Source organism: Rhinoderma darwinii, chromosome 1 (genome assembly GCF_050947455.1).
Source record: "Rhinoderma darwinii isolate aRhiDar2 chromosome 1, aRhiDar2.hap1, whole genome shotgun sequence".
NCBI lineage: Eukaryota > Metazoa > Chordata > Amphibia > Anura > Rhinodermatidae > Rhinoderma > Rhinoderma darwinii.
Window position 1 is genome coordinate 564,250,666 of NC_134687.1, and position 19,604 is coordinate 564,270,269.

General features: G+C 42.9%; 1 protein-coding gene across 1 annotated transcript in view; it reads right to left on the reverse strand.

Annotated features, from left to right (window-relative positions):
* The window catches only part of SERINC5 (serine incorporator 5), a 58,041-nt gene extending 39,378 nt beyond the window's left edge, over positions 1-18,663 (reverse strand). Inside the window, exon 1 of the mRNA XM_075854889.1 lies at positions 18,412-18,663. Within this exon, the coding sequence (XP_075711004.1) occupies positions 18,412-18,438 (27 nt within the window). The 5' untranslated portion in view covers positions 18,439-18,663. The remainder of the gene's footprint in view (positions 1-18,411) is intronic.
* Positions 18,664-19,604: the final 941 nt, after the last annotated feature.

Here is a 19,604-nt window from a genome sequence, read left to right on the forward strand (position 1 = left end):
TTTAGTTTTCCATCAATATTGCCGTATGAGGGCTTGTTTTTTGCGGGACGAGTTGTAGATTTTCACAGCACCATTTTTTGCACCATATAATGTAGTGGGAAACGAGAAAAAAAAATGTGGGGTAGAATGGGAAAAAAACAACGATTACTCAAACTTTTGGGTGGTTTTGTTTTTACGGCGTTCACCGTACGGTAAAAACAGCATTTTAACTTTATTCTGCGGGACAATACAATTACAGCGATACCAAATTTATATAGTTTTGTCGCCACATTCTGAGAGCCATAACGTTTTTATTTTTTTGTCGATTTAGCTGTGTGAGGGCTTATTTTTTGCGGGGCGAGCTGCAGTTTATAACGGTATCATTTTGGCGTACGTGAGACTTTTTGATCATTTTTTATGGGAGAAGGGACCAAAAAACAGCAATTCTGAGGTTTTTAATTTTTTACTTTTTACGGCGTTCACCGTGCGGACTAAATAATGATATATTGTAATTGCTCACACTTTTACGGACGCGTCAATACCAGTTATGTTAGCTTTTTATTTTTTTTACATTGTGCTTGAGGGAAATTTTTTCGCTTTTAATTTTTTTTTATTTGTTATTTGTTTTACAGTTTTTTGCTTGTCCCCCTACGCGACTTTAACCAGCGATCGCTAGATCGCTTGCACGATATACTGTAATACTAATGTATTGCAGTATATCGCGATTCTGACAGTCTCCTATTAATCCCTACTTCTGTAGTTCGGCTGTTTGCGAAACCTACGAAATTGAGGAGTCTTTTGGGGTTTTTCTTCTGGAAACCCCTTCTTCCTATCTGTTGCGCTTTCCAACATATTGTCTAGGAGAGGCCCAAACATCAAAGATCATGTGAAGGGAATGGAGCAAAGCTTATTTTTAGATTTCGTGTCTCCTGACCACATCTTGAGCCACAATGCTCTTCTAGCAGCGTTGAATAGAGCCCCATTCCTAGCAGCAAATCTGACCGATTCGACTGATGCGTCTACCAAAAACCCCGTTGACATTTTTAGTAACAGTAGAGATTCCAATATATCTTCTCTTGAAGTTATCATTAAATGGGCCTCGAGTTGGCTCAACCAAATAAACATCGATCTTGCGACAGACGTAGCGGCGACGTTTGTAGAAATTAAAGCGGATGAAGGCAGCAGCCCATCTGCTTTTCGGTCCATGGGATCTTGTAACAGAGGAATCTTTGAAGGGAATGGTGTTTTTTTTTTTAAGCAACTCTAGCCACCGGGACGTCAACTTTTGGGACTTCATCCCAAGGTTTTGTGTCTTCTAGATCAAAAATGATGGTATGGGGTAGGTTTTCTTCTGGGATATCCATGGTTTCCCTAATTGCATGGATTAAGGTTTTGGAAATATCAGAAGAGAAGTACAATTTCTTCTCCTGTGTGGATGAGATTGAAGGTAACAGTTCTTCCCCTTCTTCCAATTCACCTTCCGATAAATAATAACATTCTTGTTCAGAGCCAGAACCCTAAGAAGAAGGGGCACTATTTTTGCTCTACTTCTATCCGTGGTTTCTTTGCACGGGAGTGCGACGGAATTTCTTGAGGAGGGGCGATGGAGGCTAAAGACTGATTCACTTCCTCACGAATAATAGCCCTCAGATCAGACATAAACGTGGGTTGTTCTTTCAGTAGTTTTGTGATACAATCCTGACACAACTGTTTCTTATGGGATTCTAGCAATTTGTTCCCACAGGTCGCACATTTTTTAACTTTCTTTTTAAGGTATGTTTGTCTCTGGGAGGATTATCCTTCAGAAACAAAGGCAGATAAAGCAAACCTTACTTACATACGGAGTCATGCCCTTAACCCTAAGGGTGAGACTCACATGACCCTGGGAAATATCTGGAATTCCATCAGAACGAGGTTGTTCCATCCCCGCACCAAGCATACAATCCAATATCCAACACAAAAGATATATGATATAAGCTGTAAATATCCACGTTAGAGGTATTAGCTCCAACACATACCTGTGCGTGTCCCTTTATACATGGGCGTTTTGAATTTTCCCACCTTCCAAGACGGCCGTGGACCGGAAGCAGCCGGACGTCATTTCCGGTGACGCGGCTAATCCCGAGATGCGGCTGCGTCCCAAGTGGCGCGTTTCCAGTGATGTCACTTCCGGTGAAGCGGCCAAGGTTACTTCCGGTGCTCCAAATATATGGAGCTTCCGGTCGCCACGTGTGATCTCACAGCTTTCAGCTCAAAGCCGTACTTGGGAGTCCCGAACCTGTACGCAACAAGAATCCAGCTTAGGATCCATAAAGGTTAGAGCTTTTGTTCGGAGAGCTAAGGGACCTGTCATATGAGAGGCGTTAGCCTAGGCACATAGGGGGAATAGAAGGAGAAGTTCACGGACTCCCCGATCTTGCCCCCTGCCTGAATTTTCCAGGAGCGAACTCTCTCTGCACCTGTAGGGACAGGAAGAACACTGGCAAGTGAGTGGAGGGACGGGCCTTTTAACCACTCTGTCTTCCTGTTCCTATAGAGGTCAAGAGGGCAACCTCTTGTGGTGCTGTCATGAGAAACGTATTGGAAAAGTCTTTAACCCCTTAAGGACGCAGCCTAGTTTTGGCCTTAAGGCTCAGAGCCCATTTTTCAAATCTGACATATTTCACTTTATGTGGTAATAACGTCGGAATGCTTAAACCTACCCAAGCGATTCTGAGATTGTTTTCTCGTGACACATTGGGCTTCATGTTCGTGGTAAAATTTGGTCGATATATTCAGTGTTTATTGGTGAAAAATTGCAAAATGTAGAGAAAATTTTGAAAAAATTGCATTTTTCAGAATTTAAATGCATCTGCTTGTAAAACAGACGGTTATACCACCCAAAATAGTTACTAGTTCACATTTCCCATATGTCTACTTTAGATTGGCATAGTTTTTTGAACATTCTTTTATTTTTCTTGGACGTTACAAGGCTTAGAACATAAACAGCAATTTCTCATATTTTTAAGAAAATTTCAAAAGCCTTTTTTTTAAGGTACCTCTTGAGTTCTGAAGTGGCTTTGTGGGGTCTATGTATTAGAAACCCTGATAAAACACCCCATATTAAAAACTAGACCCCTCAAAGTATTCAAAACAGCAGTTAGAAAGTTTTTTAACCCTTCAGGCATTTCACAGGAATTAAAGCAAAGTGGAGGTGAAATTTGCAAATTTCATTTTTCTTGCTGAATTTCAATTTTATTCATTTTTTTTTCTGTAACAAAGAAGGTTTTACCATAGAAACACTACTAAATATGTATTGTCCAGATTCTGCAGTTTTTAGAAATGTCCCACATGTGGCCCTACTGCGCTCGTGGACTAAAACACAAGCCCTAGAATCAAAAGAAGCACCTAGTGCATTTTGAGTCCTCTTTTTTATTAGAATATATTTTAGGCAGCATGCCAGGTTTGAAGAGGTGTTGAGGTGTCAAAACAGTAGGAATCCCCCAATAGTGACCCCATTTTGGAAACTACACCCCTCAAGGAATTCATTTAGGGTTGTTGTTACCATTTTGACCGCACAGTTTTTTCACAGCACGTATTTGAATTGGGCTCTGAAATGAAAAAAATGTCATTTTTTCAAATAAAATGTCATTTGTGATCAAAATTTCTTATTTTCACAGGGAACAAAATACCCCATTTTGTTGCCCAATTTGTCCTTAGTGTGGCAATACCTCATTTGTGGTGATAAACTGCCGTTTGGGCCCATGGGAGGGCTCAGAAGGAAAGGAGCGCTATATGTTTGTTGGAGTCCAGATTTTGTTGGATTGGTTTTCGGGTGCCATGTCGCATTTGCAGAGCCTCAGAGGTATCAAAGCAATGGAAACCCACCAAAAGTGACCCCATTTTGGAAACTACACCCCTCAAGGAATTCATTTATGGGTAATGTGACCATTTAGACTCCATAGTTTCTTCACAGAACTTATTTGAATTGGGCTGGGAATTAAAAATATATATATTTTTTCCAAGAATATGTAATTTTAGCTCAAAAATTCTTATTTTCACAAGAAATAAAATACTCCATTTTTTTGCCCAATTTGTCCTGAGTGCGGCAATACCCCATTTGTGGTGATAAACTGCCGTTTGGGCCCATGGGAGGGCTCAGAAGGAAAGGAGCGCTGTGTGTTTGTTGGAGTACAGATTTTGCTGGATTGGTTTTCGGGTGCCATGTCGCATTTGCAGAGCCCCAGAGGTGTCAAAGCAATAGAAACCCACCACAAATGACCCCATTTTGGAAACTACACCACTCAAGGAATTCATTTATGGGTGTTGTGACCATTTTGACTCCATAGTTTTTTCACAGAACTTATTTGAATTGGGCTGGGAATGAAAACAAAATTATTTTTTTCAAATAATATGTAGTTTTGGCTGAAAATTTCTTATTTTCACAAGAAACAAAATACCCCATTCTGTTGCGCAATTTGTTCTGAGTGCCGCAATACCCCATTTGTTGGGATAAACTGCCGTTTGGGCCCATGGGAGGGCTCAGAAGGAAAGGACCACCATTTGGCATACTGGGGATTTTCTAGTACGAAGTCATGTATGCAGAAGCCCCTGAGGTACCAGTACAGTTGGAACCCGCAAGAAGTGACCCCGTTTTAAAAACTACACCCTTAAGGCATTCATCTAGAGGTGTAGTGAGACCTACACCCCATAAACTGTAATGTGGGTTCTCCCGGGTATGGCAATACCCTACATGTGGCTGTTATCAGCTGCCTGGGTACACAGCAGGGATCAGAGGGGAAAGACGAGGGGGGATAAGCTGTGTGGAGTGCATCAGGGTAAGTAAAATTGGGGTAAATTATAAACCAAGGGATGTATGATAAATTTTAAAACACTCTTTCATACAGAGCTCTGGTTATTCGGGACACGTGTCACATTGATATATTGTGTCATCCATTATCGCCCTCTTATAGCAGACTTTGCACCTCTTTTGACTTTTTCCCTTCTTGCCAGTTTGGGGAACTTCTCCTGGGAAGTGTTGCCCTGGTACGATGCGTGTGGGCTCGCTTCCAGAAGTACTGGGTGCCCCCCTTCTTGGTCCCTAAAGATTAGGTTCTTAATAATCACCTCTTGAAATTCCAGGAAAGTTCCCGTCTGGCCTGCACATCGACGTAGCATGTACGCATTGTACAATGCCATCTGTATGATGTGCCCGGCCAGCTTCTTATACCACACCGCATGGCGCTGTAGGGCTTCAGGGCTTGATCTTACAAGTCCATCCCTCCCATGTACCTATTGTAGTCCAGGATGCAGTCTGGTTTGGGGGTGCCCTTTCCTTCATATATCCTAAACCTGTAGGTATACCCTGATGCACTCTCGCAGCTTATACATCTTCACGCCATACCTTGCCCTCTTACCCGGCAGGTACTGGCGGAATTGAACCCTCCCTTTAAAAAGTACCAGGGACTCAATAGAAATACACTTCTCGGGGGTGTATCCTTGGGAAAACCGGGCACTGGAACGGTCTAATAGGGGTCTCCGTTTATACAAACGGTCGAAACTGGGGTCATCTCGGGGTGGGCACGGCTCATTATCAGTATAATGTAAGAAGCGAAGTATTGCCTCATTTATTTATTTTTTTAGGTTCCAGTTCAGTTCTGAAGTTGCTTTGAGGGGCCCATATATTAGAAACCCCTATCAAATACCCCATTTTAGAAACTAGACCCCTCAAAGTCTTCACAACAGCATTTAGAAAGTTTATGAACCCTTTAGGTGTTTCACAAAAATTTAGAGCAAAGTAGAGGTGAAATTTACATTTTTTTTTTGACAGAAAATGCTCTTTATACCATTTTTTTTATAACACAAAAGGATTTATCAGTGAAACGCAACTTAATACGTATTGCCCAGATTCTGCAGTTTTGAGAAATATCCCACATGTGGCCCTCGGGCGGTAATGGACTGAAGCGCCGGCCTCCGAAGCAAAGGAGCACCTAGTGGATTTTGAAGCCTCTTTTTTATTAGGCACCATGTCCGGTTTGAAGATGTCTTGTGGTGCCAAAACATTAGGAACCCCCCAAAAGTGACCCCAATTTGGAAACTAGACCCCTTGAGGAATCCATTGCAGTTTTCTTGGGGTGCATGCGGCTTTTTGATCAGTTTTTATTCTATTTTTAGGTGGCGTGGTGACTAAAAAACAGCAATTGTACGATTGGTTTTTTTTTCTTTTTTTTTTTACAGCGTGCACCGTGCGCTATAAATGACATATTCACTTTATTCTGCGGGGCGATACGATTACGGCGATACCAGATGTTTATAGTTTTTTTTATGTCTTATGGCGTTTGCACAATAAAATACGTTTTGTAATCAATCATTCACTTTTTGTGTTACCTTATTCTAAGAGCCAGAACTTTTTTTATTTTTCAATCAATAAAGCCGTGCGAGGACTTATTTTTTGCGTAACGAACTGTAGTTTCGATCAGTACCATTTTTGGGTACATGCGACTTTTTGATCTCTTTTTATTCCATTTTTTGGGAGGTGAAGTGACCAAAGAATTGTGATTGTGGTTCGGTTTATTATTATTTTATTTTACGGCGTTCACCGTGCGGGATAAATAATGAAATAATTTTGTAGTTCAGGCCGTTACGGACGCGGCGATACCAATTATGTATAGATTATTTGTTTGTTTATATATTTTTATTAATAATAAAGGACTGATAAGGGAAAAAGGGGGATTTTTACTTTTAATACTTTGAAATCTTTTATTTTCTTATTTTTACACATCTTTTTTTAACTTTTTTTTTACTTTATTACTTTGTCCCACTAGGGGACATGAGGGCAGGAGGCCCTGATCGCTATTCTAATACACTGCACTACATGCATAGTGCAGTGTATTAGAACTGTCAGCTACTCACTGACAGCAAGCATAGTGGGTCCTGACGTTGTCAGGACCCACTAGGCTTCCGTCTATGGCATAGCCGGACGCCATTGTTTGGTGTCCGGTTGCCATAGTCACCATCGCCGGCCGCTATCGTGTAGCAGGCCGGCGATGGCAGCTTAACCCCTAAAAAGCAGCGATCTCTATAGAACGCGGCTTTTAAGGGGTTAATCAGCGGGGACACCGCGATCGGTCCCCGCTGTAGGAGCTGTGACAGCTGCTGAACAAGACAGCAGCGTCACAGCTCCTGTATGTGTCGGGAGGACGGCCGAAACGGCCGTTACTCCCGAGACGTACTATTACGGCATGGAGCGCGAACGATACAGCTGCCATGACGTAATAGTACGTCAAGGAGCGGGAAGGGGTTAAAGGGGTTCTCATGACGGCTGCTGCAGGGGAAATGGATCATTACATGCTAATGACCAGGGCCGGACTGGGACTTAAAATCAGCCATGGCATTTTTAAGCACACAGGCCCACCGCAGGCCATACGCAGCCGTCAGTGTTGGGCTGGAGTACATGGGACCACCTTTCAGCTATACAAGACATGGGGAGATTTATTAAATCAGGTGTAAATTAAAAGATGGATAGTTCCTGATAGCTCCAACTCCAACAAATCCACAGGTTCTCCACGAGAATAATGAACATACTCATTATTCTAGAGGTTTTTGTTTTTTTGCGGAGCGGGAAAAAATTCAAGCAGACTTATTTCCGCTGCATGTGAATAGGGTATAAGATAGCCCATTCACTTATTATGGAAGCAGAATGTTAGTGGATTTGAGAGGGATTTAGGTGTGGAATCAGGGACTTAGTCCTAATCAAATCCAGATTGCGTGATCATGGCTTAATACGGACGTCTAAAGATTGCAAATTATACCATTGTACAATGCTAAAATATCACCATACTGTAACTAAATAGTATAATTTCAGTTTCAGCCATATACACACACACACACACACACACACACACGCTGGACACATGAAGCACAGATGCAACACACAAGCTGGACACATGCTGCATTCACGCCACTCGCACCTGGGACACATGCGCACGCACACCACGCACACCTCTCACACATGCGCTCGCACGCACACCTCTCACACATGCGCTCGCACGCACACCTAAGGACACATGTGCACAACTTACACCTAGAACACATCCCGTACATGCACATGCACCACTGAGACCTAGGACACATGCCCACGCACACATCACACCTAGGAGATATTCTCCACTCTTGCCACTCACACGATAGACACATGCCGCACGTTGTCTACCCACACCAAGGACACACGTTGAACACACACTACTCACACCTGGTACAGATGCTGCACACACCACTCACATACCATTCACACACTAGACACGAACCACACACACACACACACACACACACACTAAACACATACCTCACATAACACTTACACACTAGACCTATACCACACATACTACTCACACCGAAAACAAACACGCACACAAATGCCACTAATACATTAGAAAAACCAAAACTCACACAAATTGCATATTTCACTCATACAATTGACATACACGGTTAACACTACATCAACCAATGTAGCAAGGTTCGGATAGCACTAGGTTAAGGCGTGGGTGCATAAGTAGGGTCCCAACCCGATCCAATGGAGAAAAAGCACTATGCACACCAAAGTGGAAATTCTTTTGCAGATAAATAATTTATTATATTTATAGCCAATGAAAGTGTGAATTTTCCTTCAATACCATGACCTTCCTCAGGCACTTAGTCAATGTAGGATCCTGTGTGGATGGCGCAATCGTATGGAGGCTGACCATTGCACCTCCCCTCCGAAGAAGGGAGGCCGGGTTGCAGGGGAAAACGGAACCAGATGGCCACACATTTTCCCCCTAAACCTCAGGAGGGTCCCAAAAGGGCACCGCATCCCAAAATCCTTGTGACAAAACGTGACAGACACACAGTGAAAAAACAAAAGTAAAGGGAATGTGACGCTAGAAAAAAATTTATTTATTTTTTTAGTTAAACAATTAGCGTATAGGTGATTAAACATTGTTCTAATTTTTTTAATTTTTTTCACGAGTCTGGAAATATTATAAATTAGATTCTAATTTATAATATTTCCCAGCACTGGTCACTAGATGGAGCAATTCCCAAAATTGCAGCATTGCATGTGGTAAAGCAACCACATTGCTTTATGCTGCAAAATTTGAGAAAACTCACTCGCTCTAGTGAGCTCTCAGAATCCCCCCCTCCTTTATCCTGGCTAGTGTCGGGAGAAACGAGGGGATTGAACGGTCAAACCTCCTACACTGTGTGTCGCCATTTTTTGAGCTAACACACAGTGTAGTAGGTTTACATACACTAGTAAACACACAGTAAAACACTTACATACACAGAAATAACTTACCTGCTCCAGCCGTCGCCGCTCCCTCCGGTCCGTCCGCTCCGTCTGCTACCTCCCGCTCCAAGTGCACAAGTCCGGAAGCCGCGACCGGAAGTAGTAATCTTACTGTCTGGCCGTGACTTCCGGTCCACAGGAAAATGGCGCCGGACGTCGCACAGTTCAACTTGGACTGTGTGGGAGCGGCGCATGCGCCGTTCCCACACAGACGGCGTACAGCATAGTGGATGGAACGGGCCCCGTTCGCATTCACTATGGGACTGTATGTGCCGTATTCCATGTCTGTATGTGTCGTTAATCGACACATACAGAAATGGAAAAAAAATGGCAGCCCCCATAGAGAAGAAAAAGTTCAAAAATAAAAAGTAAAACACAAAACACACAAATAAATATAAAAGTTTTTAATAAAACACTAAAATCAAACTGATGTAAACATTTTTTTTTTCGTGACACTGTTCCTTTAAATAAGTGGATGTGCGCCGTGATACAGCCTGGTCATCCGCCAGGACATCCGCCTTGCGCAAGCTATGATTAAGGACCCCACTGGTCTGAAACGCGTAAGCGTGGTCCCGGATTTTTTGTTTTAAACATGACCTAATAAACCTTATAACTTTTATCTTGAGTGCTGGATATACCTACACTATACACCACTATTGCCTTGATTACCTGCTGTCGACACAGGACCAGTTTGGGAATATCTACGAGCACCTGCAGTACTTGGATTCATTTATAGCAACTTGCATCATTCAAACGCAGTGGATATGTAGTGAGCGAACTTCTTGTAACACTTCCCCTATATTTGCCAGAACTGCCAGATGGCCAGCCTGGCCTTGCTAATGACCAACCATGTAATCCATGGGCACGTCGGGTCTGCCAGAGTGGTGGACCTCCCTCTATGAAGTCCAAATGCCATAAAAGGGGCATACGAAAAAGGGTTGTCCTTGTGTGACAACCCCTTTAATTTAATCAAATCTTACCTAATTTTCTCATCTTAGCATCTAATCATAGAACGGTCATATTCAATGGGTGAGAATAGACCAGGTCATTGTGAAGCCTCTATAAGCTTCACACAAGGGTTACAGCAACAGTGACAAAGATTATTACAATGCTTATAAATAATAAAGACCCGTTTTCCAGAAACAGCAGAAATAGACAGCCAAAAATGGGAAATCTCTTTCCATAAACTATTAGCAGAGCACAAGCTGAAGCATAATGTGATTGTGTACATCCGCAGGAGGTCATGGGAAGAAAAGCTATATCTAGGTCACGGAAATGTCCGTTATTCCCACCAACCACAGAGAAGGCTGCTCCTCACCAAGTCATCAGGGAAACATCACATTAAAAGCACCAGCATATCACACAGTATTGTACTTTGCATGATGGGGGTACAGACTTCAGCACACACACACATATATATATATATATATATATATATATATATGAGAGAGAAACACTGAGGAGAAGAGACCCCTTGCCTCAAAAAGCTTACAAAACGTATAAGTCACGCTGCATATAGAAGGAGAAAAGCAATAGTAATTGTTTGTGTCCCGATGTGTAATTTATGGTAGATAGGAAGTGGGCAGTAATAAAAGAAGTGGTCAAACTTTTTGAAGGTAAGGGCAATTATAGTAAGATGAGGGAGAGAATTCCAGAGAGTGGGGGCAGCACGGGAGAAATCATGTTCTTATGTGATAAGAGTAGAGGATACAAGTAGGGAGAGGACAGTTTGGGAGTATTTGTAGATAAGGGTAACAATGTAGGGGGACAGAAGATGTGAAGGAATTTGAGTAAGATACAAGGAACCCGTTTACACTTGGCTTTGGAAATGGTTTCAAGAAATAGAAAAAAAATAAAACAGGCGCAGTACCATATGTAAGATTTGCACATGTGAACAATAGGCTAGGTTCATACAAAGGGAAGCTTGGGCAATAGTGATACAATTAACAACATTACTATCAGGCTGGGTTCACACGACCTATTTTCAGGCGTAAACGAGGCGTATTATGCCTTGTTTTATGCCTGAAAATAGGGCTACAATACGTCGGCAAACATCTGTCCATTCATTTGAATGGGTTTGCCGACGTATTGTGCAGACGACCTGTAATTTACGCGTCGTCGTTTGACAGCTGTCAAACGACGACGCGTAAATTGACTGCCTCGGCTAATTTGAGCCGTTCTTCATTGAACTCAATGAAGAGCAGCTCAAGATATACGAGCGTCACAGACGCCTCGTATATTACGAGGAGGAGCATTTACAGCTGAAACGACGCAGCTGTTTTCTTCTGAAAACAGGCTGTCATTTCAGCCGTAAATGACAGCTAGCGTGTGAACATACCCTCACACAACAAAATCCCAAGAAAAAAAAAACAAACGCAGCTGAAAGCTAAACATACACGTTGTTTCAATATAATAGAGCAAGTGGGGATATGCGGCTGTCTGCACCTTATAACCAACTTTTTTCCTAGAATCTATTTACATTATATTATCAAAGGTTGCCATTAAAATTGGTGGGAATTACTAAAAACAAAACAAATCTGTTTTCTTTACAAAAAAAACATCAACTTAAACCCAACAACAGCCCCAGGTTATTACAAACAACTATTGGTTAATTAAACTGTACTGCACGTTCAGGGCTATACTTTTATTAGTATCTTAGTACTTACAGGGGTTATCTCACCATAGACATCCGCTGTAAGTAGCTTCTATACTTGAAAATGTTAAAGGGGTTGTCCCATCAGGACAACTCCTCTACATATGTTCTATTAGTGCTGGAAAGGAGAGTCGTTTTGGCGGAACCAGGGTGTTCTTGCATTGCATGCTACATTTCCCCTGCGGCGGCAACTGCAGGGGAAAAACGTGTGGCTGCCATGCACACATCCATGATCATTTATATGGCCGCAAAACACGGATCCACAGAACACGGACTGCACACGGATGGCTTCCGTGTGCGGCCCTTTTTTTTTAACACACCATTGAATAGAATGGGCGAGATCCGCAAAAACAAAAATAGGGCCTGCTCTTAGTTTTGCGGATAGGACACATGGATCCAAAAAAAAAAAAAAAAAAAAGGCGTGCTATCCGTGAAAAAAACGAATAGCACAATAAAGAAAATAAGCGATGTGTGCATGAGCCCTAGTCGTCTCCCTGTTATTCACACGGACTAGTTTGGTTTTTTGCTGTGATACTTCTGTGCTTTTTGTTCTCAGGTTTCACCCTCCTCGGTATAAACAGGCTTCTTTGTTTTGTACGAGAGATACCAGAAATTCAAGGCTGCACCCAATCTACACGGGCGATAAGATGCTGCGTGCAGCTGTGAAGTACCAGTATAATAGTGCCTTCATGGTATAGGCTGGCACATAACACAACATTCACTGCATTGGAGAGACTCCAGGCTCTTGCAGAGGATCAGCCACAAAGCGCAACAGTACACTGATAAAAAAAAATCCTTGATCGGATTGTATATTTTTTATAAAATTGCAGAAGATGGGGGAACTGTGTGGGGCCCTCTCTACAAGTGTTTTTGATCAGTCATAATTTTGCTTGGGGCCCCAGAAATGCCAAATCCACATCAGAGGGTAAGCACAAGGATACTGACTGCTGGGACCCTGTATCTAAGCCTATCACGTGCGATACTGACTGTTGGGGTCCTGTATCTAAGTCTATCACGTGTGATAATGTTTGCTGTACGATGCATCTAAACCATCATGTGTGATGCGGTCTGCTGAGCTGCTGTATCTAACTCTATAGTGCAAATAGCAGTCACCCCCTTTGTACCTAATGAAGAAGGGCTGGTAGAACAGAAGAGATGCCAGTTTTCACACTAAGGGTATGTTCACACGGAGTGTTTTCAGGCGTATTTCGGGGCATTTTCAACCCCGAAAAACGCATGAAAAAAACGGAAGCAGAACGCCTCCAAATATCAGCCCATTGATTTCAATGGGAAGTACGGCGTTCTGTTCCGACAGGCCGTTTTTTTTATGCCTCGTTTTCAAAAAACGGCACGAAAAAAAGAAGAAGTGCATGTCACTTTTTGGAGCCATTTTTCATTGACTCTATAGAAAAACAGCCATAAAAAAAGCCGCGAAAATCTTGAGTGCCTTAAAAAACGTCTGAAAATTAAGAGCAGTTTTCCCTTGAAAACAGCTCATTATTTTCAGACGTTTTTGATTTTGTGTGTGCACATACCCTTAGGCTTCGTTCACATCTGCGTCGGAACTCCATTCATGGATTCCGTCAGACCTTTGTGTCAGGGGAACCCATGAACGGAATCCAAACTGAAACAAACCGTAGTCGACTGCGCTATTGATTCCGTCAAAAAAACGGAACCCTTACACAACGGTGACAAACGGAAACCATTTACACCGGATCCGTTTAAATCAATGGTAATGAAAACGGAAACCTATGGTTTCTGTTTGGATTCCGTTCACGGTATCCCCTGACAGAAAAGTCCGACGTTACCCATGAGCGGAGTCCCGACGCATATGTGAACGAAGCCTAAAACAATAAATCTGGATGTAAATAGTTTGACAGAGCTTGTAAAATGTTAGCAAAACATCTTTACTACTGGTGTTCAACACGGACCTTGACCTGACGACAGACACCAGTAAGTGACCTTTGCTGAAAGTAGTGGAGTACCCCTGGTTCAGGGCGTATGGACAGGGGTTGTCGTCGTTAGACAACCCATTAAACTCCAGTCTAATGGTGTTCCTGAAAATACCCTGTGCACACACCTGTGACAAAAACCGAGGGTCCATGACCGGTAGCATCTGACGTCACAGGAACGCATTGACCTACAATGTGTACAATCCAATGCAGCAGTGAAGGCTAAACCCAGATTTTGAGCAGTCATAGAAATTGCCGCACGCACACACACACCATTTCTACTTCTTTAAAGGAGGAAAAAAGGTTTGCCTCAAGCCTCTCCAACCAGCGTGATCTGGCCGAGACTAATGGAAAGTTGCTAACTGCAGAAAACGGGCTATAAGCAGCATGGTAGGTCATAAAGTTATTACTTTATAGTAGGTTCTCTCGATTGGAAGGAGCAGTTCCGGGTTTGCTCCGTTTCGGGTACTGTCTAACCAGTGTTTCCCAACTAGGGTTCTCTGCAACCTGGTCAGAGGTTGCCCAGAAGACGGCAGCAGCAAGAGCCAAGTTAACACCACTTTTGGTCATACAATTGATGTTGGAGTATACGTTTAAAAAAATAAAATATCCAGACGTATCCTGTCAAATATCCACACTACATATAGCGCCCTTTATGTACTATATCTTTTAGACACTTTTTTGGCCTACCTCAGCAGTAATAAAAAAAATAGTCTAGAAAACCGCACAATGAGATAAGTGGTAAAATGACTTCATTTATTGAAGACGTTTTTTTTAGGCACAACATATTGGTGTACATGTACGGGAGCCCTAAAGCTCTAGGAATAATATACTATACGAGTCAAGCGTTGTATGTAAGACATTAGGGGTGGGGTAAGAGGAAGTGTCAATTTGCACACAATCGTATATATGGAGGTTACTTAGTAACTACACATACATTACATCAGATTAGTAATATATTTATTATTAGTAGTGATCTAATATTAACACACAGGGATACAGAGGAATTCCCCATGGTTTCTTGTGAATTTGTCAGAAGTTTGTAAACAGCTCCACACAAATATTATAAAATGGTCTATAACAACCCGAGGCGGCAGCGATCGTACAAGTGCCGCAGCCACTTCAAAGAGCTGATCGGCGAGGGTGCCGAGAGCAGGACCCCCACTCTTAATATTGATGGCCTATCAGAAGGAGATTTTTTTAGCAGAAGTTTACAAAAAAAATGACAACTCCGAAATTGTATGTGTGTGGGTTTTTTTTCGTTGTTCTAAAAACACCCCAAATGTTTTATTCAATTTACTGTATGTGTTGTAACGATTAAGAAGATATATAATATGTATTTAACTTTTTATAATTTGATAAAAAAAACTGTATACATAATTCTGTTATGCTTTATTTTTTTTTATGATGCCCACTATTGAGCACAGCGTCATAAGGTTTAAACAGGCGGCATCTAAGTCCCTAAAAATCCCTATGCAAAATGGACATAATTGAGGAGGAAATTTCAAGTGGTTTTCAACAATTACTAAACATACATGCTGGCCCCAGGGGTGTAACTTGAAGCTCTGGACCCCAATGCAAAATCTATAACAGGGCCCCCACCTACCATATATAATTTATAATACTGGTGCGGCTGAGGGGCTTTTGGGTCTACTCCGGCTCCAGGTGCGACTGCTACCTCTGCACCCCAATAGCTACGCCCTACCAGGCCCATTGGCAGTGGAATGATCTGATAAGACACATACGTTTCACATTCCCATTGGTTGCCATATAGAGGATCAGAAGCCATAGACTACATCAGTCTGTAGCATATCAAAGGCCACCAGACTTCAGGATGTCCATAAAACAGTCAGTGTCATATTTTAAGAGCAGACGTTTTGATGGCGGGTTTCCAAAGATGGGGCATTATCAGACATATTTACAAAAATGGTGTCCGTCTATACATAACTTTGCCACAAGTGCTGTATATTGGTGTACAGCCGCCAGAACCATCCACTGAGGTACAGGGCAGTAGAATGATACGCAGATATTATTATTTGAACTGCAGTTTGCGGGTTGTGCAATGAAGAAAACCTCTGTCCGTAAGCTCTACTAGGGCATATGGATGTTATGGAGGACCCCCTCTATGAGCCAAAACGGAAATCTCTCTGGTGGAGCCAGCCCGTCCATGCATTCGATTGGCCGTGGTAACACTACATTCCCCCTGCAGCGGCCAGATGCGGCTTCCTTTGGCAATAACATTGATCATCAGAGGTTAGAATAGATGAACCTATTTAAAAGTCTGTGTAGATTCATAAAGGGGGGTGAACATACAGTATAGTCATCTACAACCTGTAGTTCTCCAGTTTCATGAAACTACAACTCCCAGCATGCCCAGACACCCTGCAACTAGACGTCGCTCCACAAAAGCTGGAGAGGTACAGATCGGAGACCATGGATATAGGGATGTAAAAGAAAACCTAAATTAAAGGGGTGCGCAATATGAAGGTGCATGAGATCTATATATATATATACAATGCACCTTCATATTGTGCGCCCCTTTAATATATATACATACAAATACAAGAAATTTTTCACGCAGAATTCATCTCAGACCCGGACAGTGGTTACAATGGGAGTACAAGAGAGCAGAATTTATTGTACAGGGATACCAAACACTGAGACGCTGGGAAGCACACCTCACAAAGAAAATGGGAGTGATCTCAGGCGGAGTCCTCCACTTCACGCCAAAACAAAACTGGACATTGTCCAAGAAAATGAAGATGTGACTCATCCAGAGACTTCTACCAATATCATCACCAATGCAAATGCTGCAGAAACTTTAGCTCTGATGGAAGTAAATAAACCATAGAGACGTCCGATAGACAAGTAGGATTTACTGGAGGGGGAAATATAGTTTTGCTTTGGAGCTTCAAGTTACAGCTTTGCATTTGTAGTACGTCGCCCATAGACCGTCGCGTGCCTTTGGTTTTATATGGAGGCACATGCTTCATAAGAAAGAAATATTGGTAGCACGTTCCATCACACGCTGCATTACAGAGGTGCTCTACCCCAGAAACATGGCGTCTAGGGGAGAACCTGGTGCTTCATGAAGGCTACATACAGCAGCACATGGAGTGCTTATAGGTCCGTTATATGGGACCGCTGGGATCCCTCGTGCCACCGTACAAACAATGATCATTACGTCACATCAGACTCGCTCCTAACAGTTATAAGCGTGCCTTAAACGTTTCTTCATAAAGACTTATGCCGTATAACCAGTCAATGGCATATACCCAACCTGGTCACAAATATATATATCTACTCCACCACGTCATAACTTCCTACACTGGTTACATCACTCCACTCTGCTATGTCCTAAACTAGCTACACCTGTCGCATCACTCCACTCTGCTATGTCCTAAACTAGCTACACCTGTCGCATCACTCCACTCTGCTATGTCCTAAACTAGCTACACCTGTCGCATCACTCCACTCTGCTATGTCCTAAACTAGCTGCACCTGTCGCATCACTCCACTCTGCTATGTCCTAAACTAGCTACACCTGTCACATCACTCCACTATGCCCTAAACTAGATACACCTGTCGCATCACTCCACTCTGCTATGTCCTAAACTAGCTACACCTGTCGCATCACTCCACTCTGCTATGTCCTAAACTAGCTACACCTGTCGCATCACTCCACTCTGCTATGTCCTTCGGTAACTACTCTTGTCGCTTCACACCACTATGCTCTCACTAACTACTCTTGTCACATCACGATGCAATTTATATTTGCGTTGGCTCAGACACTGGCGGGTACATGCAGGATTAGTTATATTCCCCTTGCCAACACAAGAGGCTGGTCCCCATTTTACTTGTTAGTTACTTTATCAAATTGTAAAGCGCTGCAGAATTTTGGCGCTATATAAAGATTGTTATATCCTTTCTCAAAAGCAGATGCAGGCAACAGGGCATAAACAAGCCCTCCACGCAAGCAGCAGCCCGAGGTCAGCTCCTGGGGAGGACATTTAACACACTTGGGCACAACTACTAATACTGGATGCCCTGCTTGGCACCTCTATAGACAAAAAGTGACAAACATTTGTAAACCAGAGTGTGTCCATGACTCCGACCAGGGAATTATGAAGTAGAACTCTCATCATTCACGCTTTATCCTATTGTCCTAGGGTTTATGTTCCAATAACAATACATTATTGTTATTGGGAGGATACAAAGACACAATGTTCCCATGGAGAAAATTCTTGTGGGAAAGTTTGTCACATTGTCTGATGGCAAAAAACAAAACAAACCCCAACACATTTGTATCGATCTCAGGGGGGTCACCTTGACATGGATGGGCATCTTTATGGCAGAAGGGATAGAACACATCAGATCTAGATTTCTGTAATCATCACCCAAACGTCTCACCTACATGTTGACGGTTCCATGTTGACGGTTCCACGTATAGTCAGCAGGATAGTCCAGATCCACCATCATGTTCTGACATAGCTAGGAGTAGTAGTACTAGTAGGAGATCTTACCTGCCTGGCGCAGCATCCAGCAGACATGGTCCTGGTACACAGTAACACTTCTCAGCACTACAATGGCTGCAGCGGACACAGGGACTGGAGCCTTCTCCTCGGGAGACTCCTGCTCTTTGTGTCTGCAGTGAGGGATGTCGTGTAGTGGCGGATACATACACCGTGTCCCCGTGTAATGTGGCAGCTCCGACTCTGTCCCGGGGTGACCCGCGGGCTGTGTGCGGCTCCAGGACCCCAATGCCAGGCGGCTAATGAGCAGCAGCAGTTTCCGCTGTCGTCAGCAAGGCAGGAGGATCGGAGGATGGGCCAGTGGACGATGCTCAAGTTGGTTTCGTATTCAGCAGTTTCTTACTCGCATTTTCAGTATTTTTGTGTTTTTAAGAATATATTAAAGGGAAAACTTGTATTAATAATAAAATATGTTGCACTGAGCTGCCAGAGGTGACAACACTTTACAACAGCCTAAAAACAAAAATAGCTGGCACAAAAATGGGCATAAAGTGGGCACTACAAAGTGTGATTTATAGGGTTAAAAGACCGCGGGCCACTCATTTCACACTGCCAACATACAGACAATAATGCCCCGCAAAAAAGGTCAGCCTGGCCCAAACAGGACATAAAAGCTGGCATCACAGTGGTTAGACGGACACTTTTTCCAAATTTGAATAAGTAACTGGTATTTGTAAAGGGTTAAATAACTTTGGGCCACTCATTTCACACTGCCAAGATACAGAGAGGAATTCCTCCCATCAAATTCAGTAGAGTTCAGCCTGGCCCGATCAGCTTTTGGGCATGAAAGATGGCATCAAAGTGGGTAGACGGACACTTTTTCCATATTTGAATAAGTAACTGGTGTTTTTGAGGGACTAATTGACTTTGGGCCACTCATTTCACACTGCCAACCGAGAGGAATGCCCCGCATCAAAATCATTCGATATCGGCCTGGCCCAAACAGGTTCTGGGCATCAAAGTGGGTAGACGGACATTTTTTCCAGATTTCAATAGGTAACAGGTATTTTTAACCCCTTCCCGACATTTGTCGTAAGTATACGTCATGGAAAGCCAGTGCTTACCGCAAAATATATACTTACGACAAATGTTTGGCACCGGCTCAGAAGCTGAGTCGGTGCCATAATCGACGGATCTCAGCTGTATCGGACAGCTGACATCCGGCTGTAATGGCGGGGACCGAA